Source organism: Aquila chrysaetos, chromosome 14, assembly GCF_900496995.4.
Source record: "Aquila chrysaetos chrysaetos chromosome 14, bAquChr1.4, whole genome shotgun sequence".
In the NCBI taxonomy this organism is placed as follows: Eukaryota; Metazoa; Chordata; class Aves; order Accipitriformes; family Accipitridae; genus Aquila; species Aquila chrysaetos.
Window position 1 is genome coordinate 30,916,147 of NC_044017.1, and position 26,554 is coordinate 30,942,700.

Genomic DNA, 26,554 nt, shown 5'->3' on the forward strand with positions numbered 1-26,554 from the left:
TTTGGGATTAACATATTCTGCCATTGTTTTGATCCTCCAGAATCCTCTTGTTTCCAGTTAATCAGCAACGAGTCCCTCCAGGGATGGGTAATCACGCTGATGGATCCATGTGACTGAAGCAGAACACAAAAGCCAAGTGAGCCTGTGCTGTCCTTGGTCCTTTAAATTCAGATTCAAATGCAAAATTAATCTCCTGAAAAATATATACAGGCTCTTGCCCTTTTTTTGTGCATTATGGCTACTGATGAGGCCAAAGGTAAACCGGTTAGCATCCTTCCTACATGAGGCAAAGGACGACTAAAATCTAACTAAACTCTGATCTCTGTTGCTTGCTGTGCGATGCAGCTGAGTGCCGTTGCTCATGAACCACACAAAGATGCAATTAGTTTAACAGCTCTTTATTATGAATGCGGCAGAACAGAATTAGAACTCAATTTACAAGTCTCCCTTTCAAACCCATTCAGCCGTTAAGGCCGCATCATCTTTCAGTTTTCCAAGGCATATAATTGATAAATGATTTCTCCCTGCACACCTCAGCTCCTCATCTTTATTCATGAACCAATTAATCTCCATAGGACACTGTGATCATTTACATACATGGCCAATGTCACCAACCTCTGTCATTTCATTCTGGAAACAATTTTGCAGCCCGTGAAACCACCAGGAGGGGAAAATTTGGACTGTGTCTAAATTTCCGTGGTTCTGGCATTTCTCCCTCACGTCATTCCCAAATATAAAAATCAGATGCTACCTCTGCTAGAAAATGATGGGTTAACCTGGGAGGAAACAGACCTCTCATCCCCAGGTGAGTGCTACGGGCAGAGGCTGAAAATACACGTTCCCTTCACATTTTTGAGTACTTGGTTATGCCAACCTACTTTATTCCTTTTTTACTCTACTCTCCTTGCTGTTTAGCTTCCCAGGGGCAGCAGAGAGAAAGATGCTGTAGTGTTTGTGCTGCTCTGGGGAGGCGAGGAGCTGTCTGTCCTGGTTAAACACTTTCCTCGTGAGCTCTGGTTCCTGAAGGTCTATTACCAACTCCCACCCAAACAACATGTTGTTCAAGTGACTCATGTTTTCTCATTGCCAGTAGCTATTGATTTATTTGCCAGTATCTTAACAAGGAGCACTTGCGAAGCAAGTTTAACTTTGATAAACAAAGGATATCAAAGGGAGCCGTAGCACTCGAGGCAGAGCTACTGAGCACTTGAGAAAGTTGCTCCGAGTACCACCTACGGAGAGCACGCTTTGGCGAAGGTGCAAGGGAATGGATGCACACCTCTCCCCCTCTCTACGTCCATAGGTATGTATGTACATATCAGGAGGGTAATTAGCCCTGGAGTAGTGATGCGTTCCGCCTGTCTCTGAGTGCATCAGTAGCTTCAATAAGGAGATTTTTCCTAATATCCAATCTAAACCTCGCCTGGTGCAACTTGAGGCCATTTCCTCTCGCCCTAAGTAGGTTGTTCCCATGTGTTGGAAAGCTTGGCAAGCCAAGGAGGTTTTTGACAGTACAGGTCCCACTAGCACAGTTCAAAACCTCTAAAATTAGCAGAGCTTATGTTCCTAGAATGTGGCTCCAACAGCAAATTTGGGAAGTTTCTAGAGGCATTTGACTGTTCTGCAAGGTCTGATCAGCACATGGGCACCTTGACGTGAAACGTGACTTGGCAGCGCAGCAAGCAGTGGAGGTGGGGCTGGTGGTGGGGGCCAGCATCCCTCCCCGGAGATCTCTCTTACTTTTCACTGACGTGGCTGGTAATTGATTGAGCCTTTCGCTGGCATGTTACTTAACCACGGGACTGTTTCACTCGCACCCAAGCAGAGGCAGGTCTTGAGGAGAAGGCATGGAGAGGTTGATGCCCCTGGGGCTTACCCACCACCTCTCAGGCATGCAGGGTGTTCTGCTCCAGGGCTGCAAAACCAAAGGAGGGCATGTTACTGGGGGGGGCTGGTCAGAAGACATCTCCCCACCTCAGTGACAAACCCACACGTGCTCCGAGGTCTCCAGTTTGCTTCACTGCAGGGAAGAGCCAGGAAAAATTCAGGGGCTGCCGGAGGTGCCTGGCAATGGGACAGCGTTTTTCCACCTGCGTGAGTCAAAGCGGCACCGTGCACTTCAATCATCTGCTGGGAGATTTCCCAAGTGGACGCGTGGGGTTCCTCTCCGTGCTTTGTGTGTTTACAGATATTCATTGCCGTGTTCCTTTAGATCCTTAACACTAAATGCACTAAATGAGCGCTTGCCCTGGGGGAGTTCAGTGCTTCTATGCATCATCGGTTGTGTAGCTTTCTGCTCTTTTCACAAATTTCAGACATATCATTACCTGTGAGCACATGGCCTGTGGGAATTCCGGCCCTTCTCGGCTTTGAACGATTTATCATGGAGCCGTAACAGCAATAGTAGCTTGCACCCTGGGAGCAAATTAGGTTTTCTGTAAAACACTGTTGCCTTTAAAAAGTGATCAGGGCACAAAAAGTAAATAAGGTGCAATGAAAAACAATGCTTTAAAAATATAGTCATTTTACCTAATGAGAACTAAGACTCAGAGCTGTGTGTTACTTTCAGAGCAGCAAAGGAACCGTCAGGGGAGCGACACAGTTTTCCTGGTGGCAGAAGAGAACCGCCACCGAGCACTGATTGACGTAAAAAATAGGAACAAAATGAGAACGTTATCAAGTGATGTTGGTCCTAATTCAGAGTTTGCCCGCACTAAGCTATATAAAGTCCACAGATATCACCTTACCAGTAGGCAGAGCTCCTCTATTTACTGTCTCGCTTAATGAACAGCTTCTTAGGTTTGTGGATAAATTTTAACTGCGACGTTGCTCACCACACAGCAGGCAGTGAGGCTCAGGCATTCAGTGGTGCCACTCTCTGCTGCTCGCCTTGTCTGCTCGCCTGAAAAATACTGGACTTAAAGTGGCTGAGCAGCCTGGAGGAAAACGCTCCCCAATTCTTCACGAGTCCGTTCTCCGGATAGTGGAGGAGGCTGCCAGAAGCGGCAGAAGATGGAGACCTGGAGAGTCACCGTAGCAACTCAACGCACGGGTTTGCAAGATCAGAGGCACCGGGATCCGTTTGTCCATCACGCTGAAAGCGGCGGTAGCCGAGTACTTGCTGTAGGACCGGTGCTGCTCGTCTGCTTTCTGCAGCCATCTGCCAGAGACGGGGTCCTGTTTTTTTCCAAGCGGGAGCCAGATCGCAGCTGCTGCTCCGTTAGGCAGCAATGGGCACCAAGACCTGAAGTTTGTCATCGGGCTCACGGCAGGACGAAGCTGCACTCGGAAGGAGGAGGGATGTCAGGTTGGGGTTTTGGTTCAATTCCGTCTCTGGAGGAAGGAGAAACATGAGTTTATCTGCACAAGAAGAGCACAGCAGCCAGCCATGCTGCTTGCTATCCCCTTTCTAAGGCCAGAATAGATGATTTCTAGCCAGGATAGGTGATTTACAAGAAGGTGTAAAATCCTCATCATGCACCTAATTATGCTTTACTGCACTATGGGGGGATATTTCCTTCTGAGTCCATCTGGTGATCAGACTGTACCCTGAAGCATGTGGATTGATTGCCCTCATGGTTTTTTTTCTCCTAGTTAGTCTAACTGCTGATGCTTTATTTTTATTCATATGAATGTCTAAGCCTTTTTGAAGCATTGAAAATTATGATTAATTGTGCAATGAAAGTCAATAATGGAAGTGCTTACAAAGCCAGCTTGATGTGGGAGTGAATCCCAAAGTCAGCTGCTTTCTCCAAGAATGATGGAAAAAGTTGGAGAAAAGCAACAGCAAAAAATTCCAGATCCTGTTTTTTTGTGATGTTTGTCATGGGTTTAACCCCTTCAGCATCTGCTGGGACCTTTGTTACAGGCTCCTACTACCAGTTCACGAAAGCGAAACCTCAAGTCCACCAAATAAACAAGAATACCCAATTAAACAGAGGTGCATTGAAAAGTGAAAATGTTTATACTCCTGTACCGGCAGGCAGCTATTCCCACACCTTGGGGTGCATGACAGCTTTATTTTTCAGGGGAGATTACAGAGATAGGGATGAAGATCTGGTAAGACATTTACTATAGTATCCCTGCCAACAGCACTTATTCCCTTTTGCACTCTGGCAGGTGCTAGCGTCTTGCTTAGGGTTAAATACCCCAATTTTTCTCCGTTTCCCAGAGGAGAGCATTTTCAGAGCTGATGCATGCCAGTCTAACACTCCAGATAGAGTGACTGCCATCTCGTGGTTAGCTCTCCCTGCTGCACTGGTGCCAGGGCTTGCTGTCGGTGCAGAGCTGCAGGTTGGGGCTCAGACACAGGGTCCCAAAAATGCAGCGTGGGGACAGGGGACTACCAACGGGGAGGGCTGTATGGCAGGGTGCCTGCCTCCGGTGCTGGGATGCTGAGGAGGAGGAAGAGCAGCCCTCTTCCCGAAACGTGCTTTGAATAACAGCGTGTATCACCTTGGCCCCTCTCCAGAGCCCGAGCTAGAGGCAGGTTTCGATCTCCAGGGCCCCTGAAGTCCTACATCTTGCCTATGGGACACGCGTGATGCGTGAAAGCCTCCTCTCCCTGCCTCTCTCAGCAGGCTCTTCTAAAAATCCTACCCCCATGCAAAAAAACAAATGAGTTGCTAAGGGCCGGTGAATGGGAAATGCCTGGAAATACCTTCTTCTTTCTGGGGATAGCAAGTGCCTGCATTCATTTGGGACCGAGGGAAAAGCCCCCCGCTCCCCCGGTGCTGCTACCATCTCCCATCCATCATCTACATCATCCCTCACGTCCGCCCCTGAGTCTGGGGTGAGGGCATCTCCCTGAGACGGGGAACCCGGAGCGGGGCTGTCTTCAGGCAGGGTTATCTGACCGTTTCAGATCTGAACCGTCTATCCAGCTGGAAACAGCCCTGCCGTTCGCAAACACACACGCACGTACGTGCAGAATACACGGTCGTCCCACCCGAGAGAAATGCTGCGGTCGCCGTTTCTGCCTGCGGTTTCGTCTCTCTGCTTTACCTCTGCAGGAGTCCCGAGTCAACCAACGTAAGGAAAGAGCAGCCGCCTTTTCGGTGCATCCCCTCTCGTAGGGCAACAGCGGGTCCTACACCTGAAAAGAGGAGGAACAGCGTAGGGACCATGCTCCGGTAACTCCCCCTCGCTAGGCAATAAGCTGGGGTGATGTCTCCATCGTATTAACACTCGAGATGTTCTCCTCCTCTGCCAGCGCTGGGAAATAACGGGATGAGATGGAATGGGTCTTAGGACGCTGTACCTTTCCCACCCTGTATTAAATACATAGGTTCATGAGAGGAACAGGGCAGCCAGATCTGATCAGGAATAGGATCTGACCAAGTAGCATGTTTGCATCGCAGAATGCTTAAAGAAGCAAAGTTTATGGGTATATAAGCAAAGGAAGAGGGTGATGGGTATGGTGCTGAATGGGGAAAATAATCATACTGGGTCAGGCTGCAGGTCCAGCCAGCAGATTGTCCCATCTTTGGCAGTGTCTCAGAGCGGCATGTTCAGACATGGCCTAGGAAACAATTCTTCCTGCTTTCTGCAACCTGTGGTTTCAATAACAATATGGAAGACACATCCTTAGCGAGCCCACAGTTGTTTTTTTTAAATCTGTCCCTATTTCACCTATACGATACACACTTCCACATTCGCACATCCATTACTAAAAGCAAAGACTACGCATTTGGCTTTATAGAACATTTTATTTGGAGAGACTTCTCATGTCGTTGAATATTGGTTCTTTATTAAGGCAATTCTGAAGGGGCTGGAGGGGAGGGAGGGAACTGAGACTGTGTCAACGGGATTGCATTAAGGCAAAATTCCCTCCTTCTGCATTTCACCACAGTAAAATCCACGTAAAGGCCAGAACAGTAAATGACTCATGCCAAGGAAGAGATTCAGTGCAAATATATCCCACTGACTATCCGTAGACGGGGGTAGGTCCTCGACTGAAGCAAACTGACAGCGCCTTGTTAGCTGCAAAGCTATGCTGATTTAGCTCCGTTGAGGATCCCAGCCTGGGTTCAGGGAAGCATTTTAGTATGTGTTTCATATGCAAGCACAGATTTAAATGCTCTCCTGAATCAGGGCCACAGCCCTTTGAGTGCAAGTTTGTGAAGTTAACAGAGTTTAATTTTTATTCACTATATAAATATATCATTCTGCATCCCTTTGGTTCACGTCTTATCGTATTGCTACTGACTGAGTATATCCCCTTAGCTTCTTTAACATGGTTTTCATTTCTATCATGCTTTGCAATCTGCTTATGTTTTAAGTGTATTATGACATAAAAATGAATTAGCCTTTGGAGAGCATTTCTTGCAAAGGTTCCAGAGTTCGGGTGTTCTTGGAGGACCAGGTTACAGTACGCTTTTTTCAGTGAGTAGTAATGTACTCTGTGAGTAATGCCACTGATGGCAGAGGCATAACTTGGAGGGGAAAGTACTGCTCAATTCACATACCAGCAACACATCACAGACCCCCAAAACTTCTCTTTCCACAAGAATTTCCCAAGAGGATCCTACTATTCCAAAAATATAGTCACTAATACTTGCATTGGCTTGGGGAAACCCCTGTTGTTACCCCAGGTGCAAACCGAAGGGAAGTATGGCAGAAATGCTACCAAAAGCATGAAGACATTTTCAGGCAGAAGCAGTATATAACATTTCATAATCCTAAAAGCTGTCTGTACCTCCCAAGACAAAGATCTCCAGGTGACCTCTGACAGAAAACCCTGGTATCCATTAATAAAAGGATACGTCTAGGCCTTGCTATTGAAAACTTATTCAGGAATATGAAATGGTTATATCTAGCAAAGTGGGAAATAAGGCAAAGAAATCAAGCACATATTACTGTTCAAAACAAAACATTTCCTGGATACACATGGATACACAACTTTTGTACGATTTGGAACGGTGTATAACATTCATGCCTTAAAAGCATGAGTACCCTGCATATTTCCTTCATACGGAGAAGAGCATCCAGTTTGAGGGAATCAAAAGGGTGAATACCAGGCATCAGTACAAGTCTTTTGTGCTTTAAACTTTCTTCATGCCTTTTCCCATAAGGCAAGCAAACACTGTCATGACCATTTTGGGTTTTACTTCAACCAGGTCTTCTGGAAGGGCATAGACTCTTGCTCCAATTTTTCTCGCCATAGAGATGGCGTATCTGCATTGCAGGGGTGAAAAAAAAACAAAACAAAGAAATAAATTAGTGCAGTAGCATTAATTTTCCCTCTGTTAAGAAGTTTTTTACGTGATCAATACCAGAGTGCGTTTGCAACTTTCTTACTGATTCACCAAAATTAAACTTTTCTGTAGGAATGTATGAGACAGGTTCAGAGAGAACTACATTTCTAGTAAAAGGTAGAGTGTATTCCCTGATGGTTAGAGCACTGATTACCTGCAGCATGGGAGACTGCAGGTCAAACTCTGGTGTGAAACATTTAGTCTCCCATCCCCTGAAAGATTTTCCTTAAAACCAGCCATTCTGGTTTTGCTCCCCCTCAATCTCTGCGAGTCAGTCTTTGCACATAAACAAATTCGCAAGGATGGAAAGCAGAAGGCTGATGTTGGTGGAGATCAGTGTTGTTGGCAATCAACATTCAGGGATTTCTCTTCTGCTTGAGTCATACACAGAATTTGCAAGCTGACCTTGCCATCTCCCTGCTCAGAGGGCACTGTTGCACGGCTACTGGCTGTTCTCCAGTGGGTATGTCTCTTGTCTCTTATTTTTTAATGAAAAAAGCTAGAAAACCCCAGGTTCTTCCCACTACAGAGCACATACATTTGTGAAATTCTCCCCCAAATGCAGAGAAACATGTTGGGGGGTGGGGGGTGGAGAAAGGGAGGGGAAAAGAGGAAAACATCAGCAGAGGGATGAAGAAATTAAGTATGGAGAGAAGCATGCATAGGGTTGCAAGGAAAGAAAGAGAACAGATGGTGGGGAATAGAACTGGGGGAAAGTCTTTATAAAAGTGATGGCAGCTCTGATTGCCTTACAGTCATCTTTTTTCTTTTGTAGTTGCCACATAGCAAAGGAGAAGCTAAACTGATGATCGACTGGGAGGTGATCTGTATAATTCTGAAAGGAAAGGGAGATGCTCCCCGGATTGGACCTCTGCTAGGAAATGGTTTGCGCTCAGGAAAAAAAAATCAATATCCACATCCATAAAACCAGTTTTTCAGGCATGAATCCCGTCCTCCCCCTTCTCTCTTAAATATGCCCTCGCTCCACCTGTATGTGACTAAAGAGGTATCATGACCTCTAATCACTGGTTTCCATGGCTCACTATTGTTGGCATTGTTCCCTGATCTCTGAAAGAATTTTAAATTCAATAAGAGAAAATAGGAGCTTGTAAAGCCAACTGATTTTGATCCCTTCAAGGGAATTATAAAGCAGGAATTACAACATTACACACTTCATTTCCATTGATAGTCTTTTTTACTGCCCAACTCCTAGTCTTCATGCTTCCAACTCTGGAGGTATTTCTCAGTTGAGGTTGTGCCAGATGAGAATGATAGCAGAGCAGTTTTCAAAGACAGAGTCAGGCAAGCCTGAGCAGGTAACTCATGTTAAGTGTCACTTGGCATGAACATACTTAGCATTATTTAGTTTCTCCTCATCATTCAGGTCCTCTGTTTTCAAGAGGTCATATTTGATTGATCCTGGTTGAATGGCATCAATGAGATCCAGGACTGGCATGCTGGTGCTGATTTTGCTATCCTGCATAGATGAAAAATACAATTAGATGCAAGAACAGGATGACAGATCTCCCACAAAGCCAGAGTCTAGACTCAAAAGCAATGGACAGCTCAGTCAAATACCATTTAGATCTTCACAAAGGGCTGCTTAGCATCATTTTTCATCTAAGGCAGGCTAAGAACCCTTTTGAGGATTTTTTTTTTTTCCCCAATGAATGAGACATCATTAAAGCAAAAGATGGGGTGCTGAGCTAATGAATTTGCTTCCTGTGGGGAGATGACAGCGATACACATCTACTGATGGGAGGTGCGAGGGGGACCAGCCGTGTGACTCCTGAGCTCGTTACGTGAAGGATCTGTCCTCGCCCGGTGCAAACTGCTGATTTACATCCACTGAGTGATCCCCAGCTTAGGAAGTGTCACAGGTACGTTAGCAAAATGGGAAGCACTCTGGAATTGGTCCGTCTCTGTGTTTATACGGTACCTTGCAAAATAGGGCAAGATACCCCTAAATGGTACTACCAGATTATAAACGTATTGCGATTCTTCTTTTTAATACTGTCATTTGTAATTGCTGTTTAATAATCAACAGCACAGCAGTTCTTTCTTAATTCCAGTCATCATTTCTGGCTCCATACTTTGATTTCCTCTGTCAAACTAGCATTCAAGGTGTTTCCTGTTATGTTCATTTCATGTTTCTTTTACCTTTTCATACTAAAGCCCCTTGAATAAAATCTGTATATCTGAGCATGCCTTTAAAAGGGAGTGAAAAATAATCAAACTGTGTAGTCAATTGTATCATAATGTAGTGTGTGCATGTATATGCATATATACATCTATATACGGGCAACTTATACAACTTAACACAAACACACCGAATAAGAGATTCCTAAGCAGAGACTTCTAACAAAAAACTATACCTTGAAACTGGAGATGGTTGAATCCTTCCCAGCTGCAGTCAGTGTTTCATTGACCCAGCTGACAATGATTTCATCATTGACCTTCTCTCCACCACCAATGTCTTCAAGGATATTCAGGGTGTACCTTAAGAGGGAAGTCAGGACACCTGCATTTGCTTAAATGAACCATCAGAACCATCCTGTACGTGTGCAGCTTGACTGGGGTCACCCCAACAGTTCTCTTAGACCTGATATTCACCTGCTTCCCGCACCCTCACAGTGTATACAAATTATATTATAACATGATAATTAATCTAATGGGTCTAATTCATCCCCAATTCCCTAATCGCTGTTTTGGGAGTGTCAAAAGTTTTTGATACTCAAAATTCCTAAAAGGTCCCTCTTAGTGGATCTCAGTGTAAATGAGTCATTCTCATAGTGCTTAAAAAAATAATCACTGACTTCAAGGCCAGAAGGGAATTGTTTTATGCTCATCTAAGACTGACCTTCTGCATAAACACAAGCCTGGAATATTTTGCTTATATGTCAGCATACACCTTGGAAAGACATCCCAAACTGATGGCAAGGAATCACAACATCCCTAGTTTACTTACCTGCCTGATAAACCTATACCTTGCTTTATAGACTGACTTTAGTCTGTACTCAGTTCCTAACCACTGGGTCTCTTTACACCCAATTATGGAGCTCTTAAACCAACACAAACACACACACACACACAGAATTACATTAAAGCGTGGAGAGCTACTGAGTTGCATCCACTTCAGGTAGCAGATTACAAAACTTCTGCATCAATTCCTTGTTTCCAGTACATTCTCCTGATACAGAGACCTTTCAACTTCTTTTTCTGTCTTCCATGCAATGAACATTTATTCATGCTATAGAGATAGTGACAATAACAATCTTCTGCATGAACTGACTGTAATGGCCTTGCCCACAAGAAAATGTGCTTCCTGATCGCATCCCTAACTAGGAGTGAGCAAAAGGTTACTCTGTCTTTGCATATAAGCATAAACAGAGGAGTGAGAAAGCTGTAGCCTGTAGAGCCTCCTCAGTGACTGATAGCATCAGGAAACTATTACAATGCAAACTGAGTACACCAAACCACTCCGAAGTTTGTGTCTGACTGCCATACCTTCTCATCAACTGCCAGATTAAGGCCAGCGTGAGCGTACGGTTTCCTTCATTCAGATCTTGCCCGGCGATGCCAACAAGGGAAAATTTGGCTTGATTCTTTCCCAGTTCCACTGCATAGTTGCAGTTTTCAAGCTGTTAATGACAGAGTCAATTAGTGTGGTTTAAAAAAATATAGAAAAAGAAAAGACAAGACACTGTTACTTTAAATTCTTTGGATCGCTTAAGCCAGATCCTCCTGGGCAAACAGGAGCTTTGGGGCTCTGTGATAATACAGCTGTTTGACTACCAGCAGCCAGTTCCATCCCCAAAATACCATGGGAAACAGTTAACGTAGAAGGAAATATTATACTTCACCATCAGGGCCTGAAAAACAGATCACCCTGGAAAATACAAATCTATGGCTCATGGGTACCTCCAGCATCATGGCATTGCACTGAGACAAAGGATTAGTGTCCCAGTCAATATTTTAGGTCAGTTAATCACTCTGGCCTAACGGGATGGAATTACTCATCCAGATAGCTGAGAGAAAGCTTTGTATTTAGCAGCAACTCTGTGATCGGTTCTTGAGGCATCTGGTCAAGAATGCTTATCATCACTGTCTTCATTTGACATGGAGGGCAGTGATCCAGACAGCTGCAATTAAGCTGGTGCCATATGACTCACGGTGAAGATGCATTATAATTGGTGACTAAAACAGTAGCAAAAGTGGTGTGCAAATACAATTTTTAAATATTGACACAAAAGGTGTCAAATCTTTTTACTTTACAAACATTGTTCACGTGTCAACAGAGCTAGTGAGTCAAATGTATTTCTTTTTCAGGATGAAAAATTATTCACTGACTAGACAAAAAATCATTTAATGTGCTGTACTTGGGACTTGAGAGCAACATGAGTGCCCACATTGCTGTTTGAAATTATATAGACATTCTTTGAGGATAAGGCATCGCTACTGGAGCTATTCCAGCTTTTTGTACCTTCTTCATGTTGCCACCCAGTTTAGGATATGGTGGTTTGTTCACTCTGTTCCAGTCCACTGGCACTTTGATCTTTTCATAGAGCTGGAAGATAACCAAGGCATCTGACAGGTCACTAAAAACAATAAAAAAGATATATCATTCTCCAAAGAACAGAGAAAAGGAATGCAACTAAACTATTAGTAGAGGTAAACTTAGTTTCCTAAAAAAAAAAAGCAGCATATATTCTTACAGGGTCCAGAAGGTTTTATGTTTTCATAAACAATTTGCTGACTGTATTTATCATCTGAAGGGAGTTTAATACCTCCTCTTACCTATATAAGTGATTTACACGTGGATTAACACCCAGGGAGTTCATCCAGTTCCTGAACGTCCTCTCTTCCCTTGTCTCACCTAAAACAACAGATACATCAATCAACAAGCCTGCAAAACACAACACTATTAAAATAAGTGTCTTGTGATGAAACCATAACTCAGAATTTACAGTGCACTGAACCATAAACAGAAGGAGACACTGCTTGACATGTGAAATAAGAGAGTACGGTGCAGCATGTAATATTTCTTCATGCCCTATATATTCTAGTATTTAGGCAGATTGGCCTTGAAATCAATCATAGAATCATAGAATGGTTTGGGTTGGAAGGGACGTTTAAAGATCACCTAGTTCCACCCCCCCCTGCCGTGGGCAGGGACACCTTCCACTAGACCAGGTTGCTCAAAGCCCCATCCAACCTGGCCTTGAACACTGCCGGGGATGGGGCAGCCACAGCCTCTCTGGGCAACCTGTGCCAGTGCCTCACCACCCTCACAGTGAAGAACTTCTTCCTTACATCTAATCTAAATCCACCCTCTTTCAGTTCAAAGCCATTACCTCTTGTCCTATCACTACATGCCCTTGTAAAAAGTCCCTCTCCAGCTTTCTTGTAGTCCCCCTTTAGGTACTGGGGGGCTGCTATAAGGTCTCCCCAGAGCCTTCTCTTCTCCAGGCTGAACAACCCCAACTTTCTCAGCCTGTCCTCATAGGGGAGGTGCTCCAGCCCTCTGATCATCTTCGTGGCCCTCCTCTGGACCTGCTCCAACAGGTCCATGTCCTTCTTATGTTGGGGAACCCAGAGCTGAACGCAGTACTCCAGGGGGGGCCTCACCGGAGCGGAGCAGAGGGGCAGAATCACCTCCCTTGACCTGCTGGTCACGCTTCTTTTGATGCAGCCCAGGACACAGTTGGCTTTCTGGGCTGCAAATGCACATTGCTGGGTCACATTGAGCTTCTCGTCAACCAACACCCCCAAGTCCTCCTCAGGGCTGCTCTCAATCCATTCTCTGCCCAGCCTGTATTTGTGCTTGGGATTGCCCCGATCCCCGTGCAGGACCTTGCACTTGGCTTTCTTCATTCTCCCAGTCCCTGCCTTTGCCTTCTGCAACTTGGGCGGTGTGGCTGGAGCACTTGTCAGTGAAGACTGAGGCAAAAAAGTTGAGTACCTCAGCTTTCTCCATGTCCTGGGTGACCAGGTCTCCTGTTTCCTTCTGGAGAGGGCCTACATTTTCCCTAGTCTTCTTTTTATCACTGAGGTACCTATAGAACCTTTTCTTGTTGCCCTTGATGTCCCTGGCCAGATTTAATTCTATTAGAGCTTTAGCTTTCCTAACCTGAACCCTGGCTGCTCAGACAATTTCTCTGTATTCCTCCCAGGCTACCTGTCCTTGCTTCCACCCTCTGTAGGCTTCCTTTTTGTGTTTGAGTTTGTCCAGGAGCTCCTTGTTCATCCATGCAGGCCTCCTGGCGGTTTTGCCTGACTTCCTCTTTGTTGGGATGCATCGCTCCTGAGCTTGGAGGAGGTGATCCCTGAATATGAACCAGCTTTCTTGGGCCCCTCTTCCCTCCAGGGCTTTATCCCATGGTACTCTACCAAGCAGATCCCCGAAGAGGCCAAACTCTGCTCTCCTGAACTCCAGGGTAGCGAGCTTGCTGTGCGCCCTCCTCGCTGCCCTAAGGATCTTGAACTCCACCATTTCATGGTCACTGCAGCCAAGGCTGCCCTTGAGCTTCACATTCCCCACCAGCCTCTCCTTGGTGAGAACAAGGTCCAGCATAGCACCTCTCCTCCTTGGCTCTTCTATCACTTGGAGAAGAAAGCTATCAATCATCAACGCAATCAAGGAACCTCCTGGATTGCTTATGCCCTGCCGTGTTGTCCCGCCAACAGATATCGGGGTGGTTGAAGTCCCCGCTGAGGACCAAGGCTTGTGAACGCGAGGATGCTCCTATCTGTCTATAGAGGGCTTCATCTGCTCAGTCTTCCTGGTGGGGTGGCCTGTAGCAGACCCCCACTATAATGTCACCTGTTCCTGCCCTCCCTTTAATCCTGACCCATAAGCTCTTGGTCAGCTCCTCCTCCATCCCCAGGCGGAGATCCATGCTCTCCAGCTGGTCATTGACATAGAGGGTGACACCCCCTCCTCATCTCCTCTGCCTGTCCTTCCTAAAGAGCCTGTCTCCTTCCATTCCAACACTCCAGTCATAGCAGCCATCCCACCATGTTTCCACGATGCCAATAAGATCACAGCCCTGCAGGCGTGCGTCTGTCTCTAACTCCTCTTGTTTATTCCCCATGCTACCTGTGTTTGCATAGAGGCATTTAAGTTGGGTGCCTGATGAAGCTGACTGACTGGCTGGAATTCCTTTGTGCTGCTCTCCTGCTGACCTGTGAACCCTCTCCAGGCTCTGGGCGTCTGTTGCTGGCACTGGCATCAAACTGGTAGAGTGGGATGGATTGAGGTTCCCCTGCCCTGGCAGCTTTCGTTTAAAGCCCTCTTCACCAGCTCGGCAAGCCTATGACCGAAGACGGTCTTCCCCTTCTCTGACAGATGGACCCCATCAGCCCCCGGTAGACCAGGTTTCTCAAAGCCAGTCCCACGGTCTAAGTAGCCGAACCCCTGGCTGTGGCACCAGTCCTGTAACCATTTGTCGATTCGCCAGATTCGACCGGCCCTTTCAAAACCCTTCCCTTTGACTGGGAGGACTGAGGAAAAAACCTGCACTCCAGACTCCCTCACCACCGCTCCCAGGGCTCTGTAATCCTTCTTGATACTCCTCAGACTGCTCCCGGCTGTATCACTGGTGCCCACGTGAAACAACAGGAGCGGATAATAGTCAGTGGACTGTAGGAGGCTCGGTAGTCTCTCGGTGACATCCCTGACACGAGTCCCCGGTAAGCAGCACACCTCTCTAGAGAGTGCGTCGGGTCAGCAGATGGATGCCTCCGTACGTCTCAGGAGAGAGTCGCCTACTACTACCACCCGTCGCCTTTTCTTGGTTGTGCTGGTTGTTATACGGGGAGCAGATCGGGCTGCCTTCAAGAATTCAAAAGCAGCCTGTGCCCTAGCATGAACAGTTCCCCTATGAGGCTGAGGACGAAGGACCTGACGCTCAGCAAATGATCCATACAACGGTGGTCCTGACCCCAACCCAGAGCAAGCAGGCAGCAGGTTTATGCAAGATCTGATTTTTAAATTATATTCTCAATTAAGGGGATGCCAGACCCACTCTAATTTTGACTAACAAGCACGCTCAGTAGTCCGTGCTGGTTCAGACATCCCACAAACATTTCTGCCTTTTAACGTGTGCTATCCACAGAACAGAGCCCCAAAATACCAGAAGCTACATGCAGGTAAAGAGCAGCCTCCCCTTCTCAAGGCTGCCTGTGCTAATGGTGCAGGGAATACATGTCTGAAGGACATAAGGTTAGGTTAGAGCTGGGGGTGTTGTGGCACGGGTGGCCAGAAATATCCTTTATGTGCATTTTCCTTACCTTCAATAGAGCTCCAGTCAATGTCCTGGTTCTCTGGCTTATGCAGGGCAGGGTATTTGTTGAACAAGTTGGCGATGAAGGCCAAGTTTAGCTTTGGGTTCCCCCGGACGACGTCGGTGGCCGTGACGAACTGCCGGCAGCCCAGCCGCTCCGCCTGCTGCAGCATGCACTCCGCTCGCTGGACATCGTCCTTCTCCTGCGCCGGTGGAAAACGGGGCCGTCAGCCTCACCCCAGCGCCTGGCACCGCGCGCGAGACCCGCTCGGGATCTCCGCGTGCGGACCTGGGCGTGAGGCTGTCAAAGCCAGTCCTTGTCGGATTTATGGCTATTTTCTTTCCCACTTTTACTAACGGCACGGTCTGCGTTTTCAAATGGGCTTTACCTACAATCCAACCGTCTCACCATATTGCTTTTACAGTTATATTCCATGTAATAGGGAGTGGTTTGACAAAATTCCCAAATAAATGTATTTAAATGTACTCGTTACATGTTGGTAGTTTATCAGTGTGGTTCAATGGTTGTTGAAGTTTCAGAGATAACATCTAACGAAAGGCAAAACACATCATTTAATTCTCTGAAAGCTTTGATTTTTGAAATACAAGATCACGTTGCAATGCTAAAAAGAGTTTGCTTGTTCTGGCATCCCGGTGCAACTCTGTGTTGGCCAGCAATGCAAGTAACAGACAGAAAATATCGGCATTTACTCTAAACTTATCTCATCTTACCCTTAATCCTGACATGTCAATAGTAATAGCCGGAATGCCTTCTTCATCTCCCTTGGGAGCGACTTGGTTCAGCAAATGGTAATAAGCTCTTGAGTCCTGTGACAGACAGAGAAATTAAAGGGAGGAAAAATTACATCTAAAGCTCAGGTTTTGCATGCCAGTGCTCCCCTGAACAATGTGCCTGCATGCTTCATTTTTATTACATCAATCATTGGGCTACATAATTAAATTAATTAAGCTGGAAGCACTTAGCAGTTCCTACTTTATGCTGTATTTGCCAGATCTTTTTCTTCCCTAAGCCAATATATATATGCTGCAAAACGCTCAATGCATGAGACAAAATGCTGTGTATTGCACTTAGAAAAAGGACAGCAACAACAAAGAGATTTTAGAATTCACTTAATCTGAACATTAAATTAGAGATAAGAAAATGCATACCTTTATAATGCTGTAGAAGTCAGGCTGCAGAGCGTTTAATAAAAGAAAATGCAGAAGGAGAAAGCAGATGTTTAAAGCGGATTTCAAAGCAATGCTGGAACAGTTATGGAAGAGAAAGCATAGTTTTCAAGGACAAAAGTTAAAACCGACAACAGTATCAGCATTTTTCAGGCAAAAGGGCAGGAACAAGACAAGGATTTAACATGTTGTGTCTTTAATCTTTTGTGAAAGGTAATGCTGCTTCCATGTGTGGAAAATATTAATCTCACTTCAGAAATAACTCAAAGAACCAAAAACAAAGCTACGTGATAGTGTCTAGGGACTTGACTAACTAACCCAACTAATACTCTTCAAAACATAAAGCAGATTACCTGAATTATTTTAAATCTTATACACCTGCATTACTACCACCATATCTAGAAAGTGGTTATTTATAACCGGGGTGAGGTAGGGAGACACACTTAATTAGAGAATGGCTGTAAAGGCTGAAGTCTTGGCCTCTGAGAGGTAAATGTGTGCCTTATTTTCCAACTATGAGTATGGTAGGTGCAATTTATCTTTCAGTTGAAGACAGGATTTAATCAGTTGCATGACAGTCCTCTCGGCCAGCCTACAGAAAGATGGGAAAGACTCCATTCCCTTCCCTTTCCATGGATAGTCTCCAGTCACCTCCACCCAGTGAACCAAAAATCTGTTACAATAAAAATTGTATTGTCGAATGCAACTCTCAGACTCTCCTGTTGCCTTCCCTGGTGTTTTTTTCTGTATGTCAAGTAAGTCACGGTAAATGACTTCTCACGCTTCCATCCCTGGTGAGGTCTACAACCAGGCATCTCTGGAGCGGGGCTTTTCCCATGCTAAGATGGGAGCAGGCAGGTTGGGTCGTGGCTGGTGAGGTCGTTGTGCTGGCCAGCCCCTCGCTTACCTGAAACCCAGCTCGGACACCCTCCCTGACATACCCCCTACAGCCCTGAGATGCTGGCTGGGCCTCACACTTTAGTAGCTTTAGTGTCTGAAACTCATCCGTGTGCACCACGGAGGTTCAAATCCATCTGTCTAGGAAGAATGACGGTCCTACAGAGAAAGCTCTGCTGAAATCTGCACCCACAAGCCCATGAAGTCCCAAGTGCGTGAAATACACTGCACGGACTAGAGACCCATCTTGGCAAGTGCCTCCCCATCTAGCAATATTATTTTGAATAGTCCCACTGAGTTAAAACTTGCAGGTGAGTGCATGCAGGGTTATAGCAAAGGTTGGGACAGAGGAGCACATAACTCAGGTGAAGGATAGATCAAGTGGGGCGACTGGAAGAGCCCTATCCTCTTCCCCTACACCTAGTTACGTATGTGGGTAAGGTCCAGCCTTTTCCAAACCAAAGCCAGGTCAAGAGGCATTCAAGGACATTTAGGAAGGGGGAGAGCAATAAAGGCAGGGAACTGAAAATACAGCGGTAGAGTCCGTATGCCCTGTCCAGAGCCAGCAGCCATTCCTTTCCCAGGCATTTGGTGGGCTGGGGCTGGCAGTGATGACTGGGATGTTGGGAGGAAGGGGAATACTACTGAGCGGAAAGGTAAACCCCACTAAAATTATTTTATGTACCCAGCTCAATGTGTTCAGCAGAGCAGTCTCCGCTGCTTGGATTGTTTCAGTGCACAATCCCTGTTTGGAGGACAGGGATTAGGGTGTGGAGCTGCTGTTTTGCTGTTGTTGGTCAGTGTTTCTCATACCTTGATGTCTGAGCTGAAGTTGTTGACTTTGTTGCATCCTGCATTCTCCAGGTGATAGTTTGCCCACCTCAGCAGCAGTTCCTCTGGAGACAACTTCATCAGATCCTCCAGGCTCTCTCCTTCTCTCAGAAGAGCAATCAAAGCTAAGCAGGAAAAAAAGAAAAAATTTATGATGTTCTGAATACTTGTAGAGGAGAATATATAACTATTTTCTCTCTCAGATATTCTGCTACCCAAGTTTCTAAAAGTGAGCGACCAAAGTGTTGCCAAAATTCAAGCTGGGTTAGCATGACAGAGGACATAAACAGAAAAAGTGTCTCATCAATAAAATGAGGACAAGGCTGTTAGTTGTGGATCTAGTAGTGGATCATAGAGAAATGCGAGACAATTTCAGCGTGATCTAAGAACTACCCAATTTCCTTGCCTCAGATCTTAATTAAAAGATGATCATAGAATCATAGAATCACAGAATGCTTTGGGTTGGGAGAGACCTTTAAATGTCTATCTAGTGCAAACCCCCTGCAGTGAGCAGGGACATCTTCAACTAGAGCAGGTTGCTCAGAGCCCCATCCAACCTGACCTTGAATGTTTCCAGGGATGGGGCATCGACTACCTCTCTGGGCAACCTCTGCCAGGGTCTCAGCACCTTCACACTAAAAAATTTCCTTATATCTAGTCTAAATCTACCCTCTTTTAATTTAAAACCATTACCCCTTGTCTATTGCAACAGCCCTGCTAAAAAGTCTATCCCCATCTTTCTTACAAGCCCCCTTTATATATTTAAAGGCCACAATAAGGTCTCCCCGGAGCCTTCTCTTCTCCAGGCTGGACAACCCCAACTCTCTCAGCCTTTCTCCATAGCAGAGGTGCTCCAGCCCCCTGATGGTTTTCGTGTCCCCCCTCCGGACCCGCTCCAACAGGTCCATGTCTGTCCCGTGCTGAGGACCCCAGAGCTGGACGCAGTGATGTTGAGCACAGGAGCAAGATGGGAATGAAAAAACAAACACAGACTTTCTGCAGCGTAGGTGAAAGACATCTCGGTGACCTTAACACTGAAACTGGATCCACACAGGTATTCTGAAGAAATTGCACATGACTTCATGGGCTCATGGGCCAGTAGGCTTAACTCATCTGTCAATTGGAGAAGATACCCTATTTATATAGAAAAATTAACATAGTAGCTATGTTCATAAAAGGAGGGAGAGGCAGGAGGGAAGGATCGACCCTTGCAACTGCAGGATGTTCAGCTGATCTCTGCTGCACGAAAAGCTTTAGAGCAAGTTTTGAAAAGAACAACTAATAACATGGAAACTAATTGTTAATGTGATAAAAAGGGAGAGTGTGTCATGCTATTCTGATCTCCTTCTGATACCTTTTGTCATTCCTTGAAAGAAATATGGATTTGCTACATAAAGAAAAGAGTGGAGACCTACTATATCTGGAATTCCATAGATAAATTGATACAGGGTGCTATGGGGTTAAACTGAACCAGAAGGGGATAATAGAAGCATTTGAAAGTAGACAGTGGATTTTATGAAGAGAACAATGTTAACACTGAGAGAAGTAGGCTGGAAGAAGGATTCTTGTGGAGTTGATCATGGATTGATTTTTGGATTAATGTTTTCATTTTTTTTGCATCAATTATCTTGGCACAAATTCTAGCAATGTGCTAAAAATTTGATGATGCTATTCACTTGGTGGCATAGTCAATACAGAGGACAATCAGGAAATCAGACAGAAAGAACTAGATGACAGTAATAAAAATGGAATGTAATTCAATAGTGCCATGTTCAAAGACATTCACTAGGGAATTAATATGAATAACTGCTATCAGCTAAAAGCTTATATGAACAGCGGATAAGAACAACTTGAGTGTATTGGATGTCTTCTGAGCTACTATGTGATATGACCAGGAGAAAACCAAACATGATGTTAGTGCATCCCAGGTATTGCCTGTAGAGCTTGGGATGTATTACTGCCTTGATACCATGTGCTCATGAGAGGTCATCAGAAATACAGTGTCCCATATTCAAGAAAGGGGACTTTCACCTGGAACAGCTGCAAAGAAGGGCTATCAGGGAAAGAGAGAACCTGAAAAGAAATCAAAATTATCTTGGCTTGTCTACCCTGACAAACTGAAGTCTGAGATGAGAAGTGAAATTGCCTCTGCACATACAAGCCTACACACAGCCTTGGACTTTGGAGGGCTGGGACTTGTGAAGAGCAACGGAAATTAGAGAAGTCAAGAAGACAGGCAACAAATACTTGAAGAAAAAATTTAATTAAGATTTTTTTTTAAAAGAGCTTTATCCTAAAGACTGCTCAGTGATAACAGTAGAGCACTGAAATGAAGAGCCACACATACCTTCATTCCTGCTGATCTCTATGTCGGCAAAGAGTCCAATTTTGATGACTTGCCATAAAAGACCCAAAACCAGGTAAGGTTTCCCTTCTTTTAAGTCTTCAGCTCCAATGTTAACAACATGGCACCCAATGGCTGAAGCAGAGTTCAGGGCCAGGTTCAGATTTTCCTAGGGCAAGAAGAGAACTTCTGAATGATGCAGTGACTGGAGAGCTGAGGATACAGGAAGGGAGCACGGCCAAAACTAGTGAAATCTGTGAGCAGCTTCACTGTGAATGCATTTATGTTCATAGAATAATAAATTAATTGGAGTTGGAAGGGACCTTTAAAGGTCATCTAGTCCAACCCCTCTGCAATGAGCAGGGACATTTTCAACTAGGGCAAGTTGCTCAGAGCCCCATCCAACCTGGCCTGGAATGTTTCCAGGGATGGGGCATCCACAACTTCTCTGGGCAACCTGTGCCAATGTCTCACCACCCTCATCGTAAAAAATTTCTTCCTTATATCCAGGGTCGGCTCTCCCTAAGCACTATGCAAATCCGTAACACCTAAGATACAAATAAGTTGCTAGCTGGCAACGTCTACAAAAATCACACAGTCATAGGAATCAGTAAGAATAAACCGGTTGAGTTTTTAACCTTGCAGTTCAGCCAAGGTCAGAAGTGGTCAAGCCTGGTATTTTCTTTTTGAACTTTGGAGTATGGAGTCCTGGTTTGGGAGTGTTCAGTGGAAGCAGAGGGATTCTGTGATTCACAGTGAGGGGCAGAAAGAAAGTGATGTTTCAGGAATGTTATGTTCCTTTGCCACTTCCTTCCCATTTAAAACAAAGTGTATAAGAAAATCCGACCCACAGGTTTGCACTATTCCAAAAGGTGGCTTGGTAAACAGAGGGCAAGTAAAGCAGGCAAAGAAGCCTGGAAAATACAATTTATCACACAGATTCGCAATTTTTCACATGAATTTCATCACTGCTGGCATGACAGAGAGATTCAATTAGATGCAAAATGCAGAGAGAGACAGAGTGTAAATTCTCATAAGCTAGAAAAATTGTAGCATTTCAAATTAATTACCTTTTCTCCACCAGACAGCTGTAAAAGGGTTAAGTTAAAGTGGAAGCTATATTGATCAAATCATGGCTATGTGTGACAGGGATTGATCTGAGCTGCATCACTAAGCTATGCTGCTGACCAAAGCGATTAGAACTGAAAAATGTGGTATACAGCATAAAAAATCCAATTTAATGGCTTCTGAGCTTACTTGAGCCTGGCTAATGTTCCATCAAATCAGAGTAGCTGAGGGCTAAACTGGGTTAGGTTCATATCTATTCCATACATCTATTTATATTCTGTACCCAGATACATAGATGCTGTTCATATAAAAATTATCTCTCTACATACTGCTGTGTGAAAAACACAATAAACTTTAAATAGGTGAAATTAGCTTTTTTTGTCCAATTTTTAAATCATATACATGGACACGTAATAGAAATGAAGAAGGGGTTCGGTATCCAAGGTGAAATAGCACAGATTGTAAAAGGCAGGCAAAGGCTCTGGTCCCATCTCAGGCACGTTGCGCGCAACAGTACTTCCTGGATCACAGTTAATATTTTGGTGAGGACATCAGAGCACAACACAGCAGTTGTGAATTCAAGTCCATGGCCATGCCTCTGTGACCTTGGATGTGGGGTTCAGACTCTGAGAGCTACTCCAACTGGAACTGGTCACCGTATTATCTAGTTGCTCTTGCATTCGTATGGCATCTGCCACAACAGTATCTAAAGCTTTGAACTGGTAAACATTATACATTGGGTTAAGTGCAAGTGCAAACACAGTTTGTTTAGTCAGATTGTTCATATGTTTGGAAAGAAACAGAAATGTAAGTCTTTATGTTTTTATGACGTGGACCTGAACATCTCACTTTGCCACAAACAACTTTGCGTGATTGCACTGGGCAGGACCATGGTATCTCCAGCCTTTGCTCTAAGTGATTATATCAAAGCACCCTAAGAGGAAAAGCAAAGAATCTTGCTGTATTTTAGTACCTGTATTGTGAAGGGCGTGAGTTTCTTTTTGTTGATTGTTCTTTCATCAATGGTATCTGGCACTGAAAAGTTGATCATCTTACTGGAAATAAAAGAAAAAACAACAAGAAATACATTACTAGCTGTGTGCGCACAAAATACGGATACAGCTTTTGTCACTACAAGTCAAAGAGCTGGAGAGTTACTGAACAAATATAGTCGGCCTCTGTTTTTACACACACACACAGAGGCACACACGCAACACTCAAGCAATTCTTTTGGATCACCTCCAGATTGTACTATAGGTGGGAGGCCAAGAATGCCACAAGGTGAAGTTGTGCAAGAAGTTTATTGTGAAGAAAATTTCCGTGAAAGCACTCGCTATCTCATGCTGCTTCTCATCCAAAAGTCCTTGGACAAAAATAAAACCAAGTAACTCCTCAAATTTCACTGACTTCATCTTATTGCAAGGGTCCAGAGGCAAGGAAAAACTCTCATTTAACTTGAAAGAAGCTTTGTATTTTTAAAGATAAAAGAAGCAAAAAACCTAGCGTTATTAAGGCCCTGAATCTGCAAAGATTCATGAGTTTAATGTAAAGTCAGCAGCTTCTATTTAAGCAGAGACGTGCGTTTCTGCAGACTCACGGTTCCCATTTGTCGGAAAGATAGGTATTATTTACCAAAGCACTATGCCATCACCGACCGCCTGGAAGAGGTCATCTGTTTCTGGATTCATTGGGACCACGTGCTTACAGTCAGGGTCCTTCTCAAGGGCTTTATTAATCCAGTTGACAAAGGCATACTTTTCCTCCTCTGTGGACACAACATCAAATCCATTAGTTTGCTGTGCAATACCTCTTCCATCATTTCACTTACAAAGGCAGAACTCCTGGAGGAGACGACTCTCCCACCAGCGTGACTGATCAACAAACCCCTACAAGGGAAGAAGGCTCTGAGGAGACAGGCAAATGAGCAGAAGACAGCGATGGGCTTGAGCTGGTTAATATTCCCTCCATACTCCTTCCCACTGACTGGGGTTGCCCGCTGTCATGAAGGCAGGCATATTATAGAGCCTGGTAAGGAAGTTCATGCAATTCAGCTGTATGCTGCAGTGGCTATGCTCTGCTAATCGTAATTTGTCCTTGCGCCGTGATTTGAATGCATTGTTGTATCACTCTGCTAAATCGAAATCCCACGTAACTTCAAATAAGTAAGTGAATTGTGTACTGTACATTACACCCTCCATGTGTGGAGTATCTAGAAGAGCCTGGCCAGGACTGGACTCTGACAAGGAGCATTCAGAGGGTAATGGGCAAATGTTCCCTAGAGTCCAACAGGGCTGTAATGTAGCCATCCTATACCAGCAGCAGCTCACACCACCCCCAGTAGCTCAGAGAAGGTGTCCTCTGTGCTCAGGTGGGCAGAGAACCTTGGAAGCGTCCTCTGCTCTCCTTTCGCCGGAGAGAATCAGTTCCCCACCCTTGTCCCTGGAGAAGACAGCCACGGGTGGGACCTCTTCCCTGTGGAGCTGCTTCAGGGTGGGCAGTGCCCAGGATGGAGCAGAAGCAACCGTGGCTGCCCCAAACCTTCAGGTTGGAGAAACAGGCTGGGAGAAGAGCCCTGATGGGGTCGTGCCCTCTTTAGAAAAGGGTCAGGAACCATTTAGGTTACAGGTGAGTTTACAGAGAGACTACCAGGCTACTGGTAAAGTGTAGAAGAAAATGGGTTAGCAGCAGCGGGGAACCCGTGCCTTGCCTTACTGGTGAGCAGGGACAGCAACGGGACAGCCTCTGTGCTGCTGCAGACATGCAATGCATTTAAGATAAGGGAAGCTAAGCCAGCTGGAGCTTCCTCCCATAGCCACAGCTCCATCCACCCCAGTAAAGCTACTTTTGGGAAAGACCCTGCTCCGGTGCTTTGTCACCTTCACAACCCTTTGCCTTGCAGCAGCCTCGCCTGAACAGCCGCCGAAGCTCGCCGAGGCCAGAGCACCAGGGTTTGCACCGAGATAAGGTGGGGATGATCTCCAAGGGCACACTTGTTCCCAGTTGCTATCAGCGTAGGACAGCTGTACCTACCGGAGTAAGAGTGTTGCGTGCCGGCACTGGACTGCTCGGACGTCCCACCGATAGCACAGATCCCCTCCTTTTTGTTGATTTGTTTTCGGAACGACTTAGCAACATCATCGCTCTTCAGGTTTTGGAAAATCTTTCAAGCACGAGAGACAATTTTAAGATCTTTGAGAATTAAACCAAGCTAAAACAGTGAGCTCTTGGGCCAGGAGACACATCTCTGCTTCATACGTAGGGAAGCACAGCTTGCGTACCATTCGCTGGGTTTCTGTGTAAAATCTGTGTATCTGCCGTGGTACAACAGGATCGTACACAGCTTTTACGTTTTCAAAGCAGTCAACAAAGATCAGCGAAGTAACAGAAATGTATATGGTATGAAACTACGGAGCTAAAATGTGCAGGAGGAAGGCCTTTAACAATTTGGGTTTGAAGAAAGGACAAGTAAAAATCTGTTTCTCCATCCCAAGGGAAATTGCACTCTTTCAGCATTCGCTTTTGTCCCAGTTCAGACCAGAAAAAATAAGAAGCTTTTTAATAGAAAAAATGCCCCATAAGGTGTTCAGTTGCAATCTGCTGAAATTTTTCGTAACCAGAACATAATCTTTTTGCAACTTATAACCAAAAAAACTTTATCCCGCTGCATCAGCCAAACTGCAAGATATGAAGTCTATTCAATATGCAGCTGCATTCACGTAACTTGTCCCAGTTGATTGCAGGATTTCTAGTTTGGTTACCTCCTGCTCTCATCTTTTCCAGTGAGGGGACTCCTTGGATTAACTAGGTGCCCATGAGACCCTGTGCTTGTGCCTCTGCTGTGCCCTGGGGACCAGCATCTTACTTACTGAAATAAATAACATCTTACTTACTGAAATAAATTCATCAAAACTGATCCGGCCATCCCCTGTGGCTGTCAAATTCTGAATGAGTTCTCTGGCTTTATACCCTGGGAGAGGGAGATTGGCTGCCTTCAACACGTCTGTTAAATCATTGGTGTGGATGAAGCCGTTCCCACCTATATCTGCAAAGATTAAAGCAAACATTTAGGTTCTACATCAGCCCAATTAAATTTTATGCACACAAAGGCTGCTGTTTTAATTTTACTTGGGGAAGGGTACATTATATATAAAGATTTGTTATCCTGAAATCCAGTATTTTCAACCACTGTGGTGTCATTCACACCCAAGAAAAAATTACAATCACCACTTAACAAACAAAACTCACAGTGATGAATTTATATGTTTTAGACATATAGTAATATCTTAACAAAGTCAGGTTTAGATGCATATAATTGACTTTCCAAGGTTTACGTATAGACAAACGTGATTTATAGAGGGAGTATCCTGCCTACAGAACAGCTAAAGAAAATGGAGTTGATGCAATACAGAGTTACACCTTACACGTGCATATATTCATAGATATACCTTGTGATTTTGGCCTGTTTTCTGCATCTAGTATCATCAGAAGTCATGAGTTTAGAGGCTTGGAACTGCATATGGTCATCCTTAAAATAAAACCTTGGGCGTTTCTCTGCGATGGTGCTAACACGGACAGTCCTGCTGAGCCTGTTGCAAGATCCGGAGTTCTTCTCCACCAGTTTGTGAAAATCTCCACAGATAAAAAAGGAAACTGAATCTATCGCATGGAGAGTTTCTGTTAAAACA

At 45.0% G+C, this 26,554-nt stretch overlaps 1 protein-coding gene across 4 annotated transcripts in view; it reads right to left on the reverse strand.

Annotated features, from left to right (window-relative positions):
- Positions 1-5,688: 5,688 nt before the first annotated feature.
- LCP1 (lymphocyte cytosolic protein 1) overlaps positions 5,689-26,554 on the reverse strand; it is a 51,634-nt gene continuing 30,768 nt past the window's right edge. For 3 of the 4 annotated variants that reach the window (XM_030036560.1, XM_030036562.2, XM_030036559.2), the window contains exons 3-17: positions 25,760-25,911; positions 24,900-25,029; positions 23,502-23,634; positions 22,843-22,924; positions 20,805-20,970; positions 18,440-18,582; positions 16,712-16,735; positions 16,274-16,369; positions 15,549-15,744; positions 12,054-12,132; positions 11,740-11,854; positions 10,764-10,897; positions 9,632-9,755; positions 8,609-8,733; positions 5,689-7,176 (exon numbers count right to left, since the gene is read on the reverse strand). In XM_030036560.1, coding sequence (XP_029892420.1) covers positions 7,044-7,176; positions 8,609-8,733; positions 9,632-9,755; positions 10,764-10,897; positions 11,740-11,854; positions 12,054-12,132; positions 15,549-15,744; positions 16,274-16,369; positions 16,712-16,735; positions 18,440-18,582; positions 20,805-20,970; positions 22,843-22,924; positions 23,502-23,634; positions 24,900-25,029; positions 25,760-25,911 — 1,832 coding nt within the window. In that variant the 3' untranslated portion in view covers positions 5,689-7,043. The remainder of the gene's footprint in view (positions 7,177-8,608; positions 8,734-9,631; positions 9,756-10,763; positions 10,898-11,739; positions 11,855-12,053; positions 12,133-15,548; positions 15,745-16,273; positions 16,370-16,711; positions 16,736-18,439; positions 18,583-20,804; positions 20,971-22,842; positions 22,925-23,501; positions 23,635-24,899; positions 25,030-25,759; positions 25,912-26,554) is intronic. The other variant, XM_030036563.2, reaches the window with a different exon arrangement.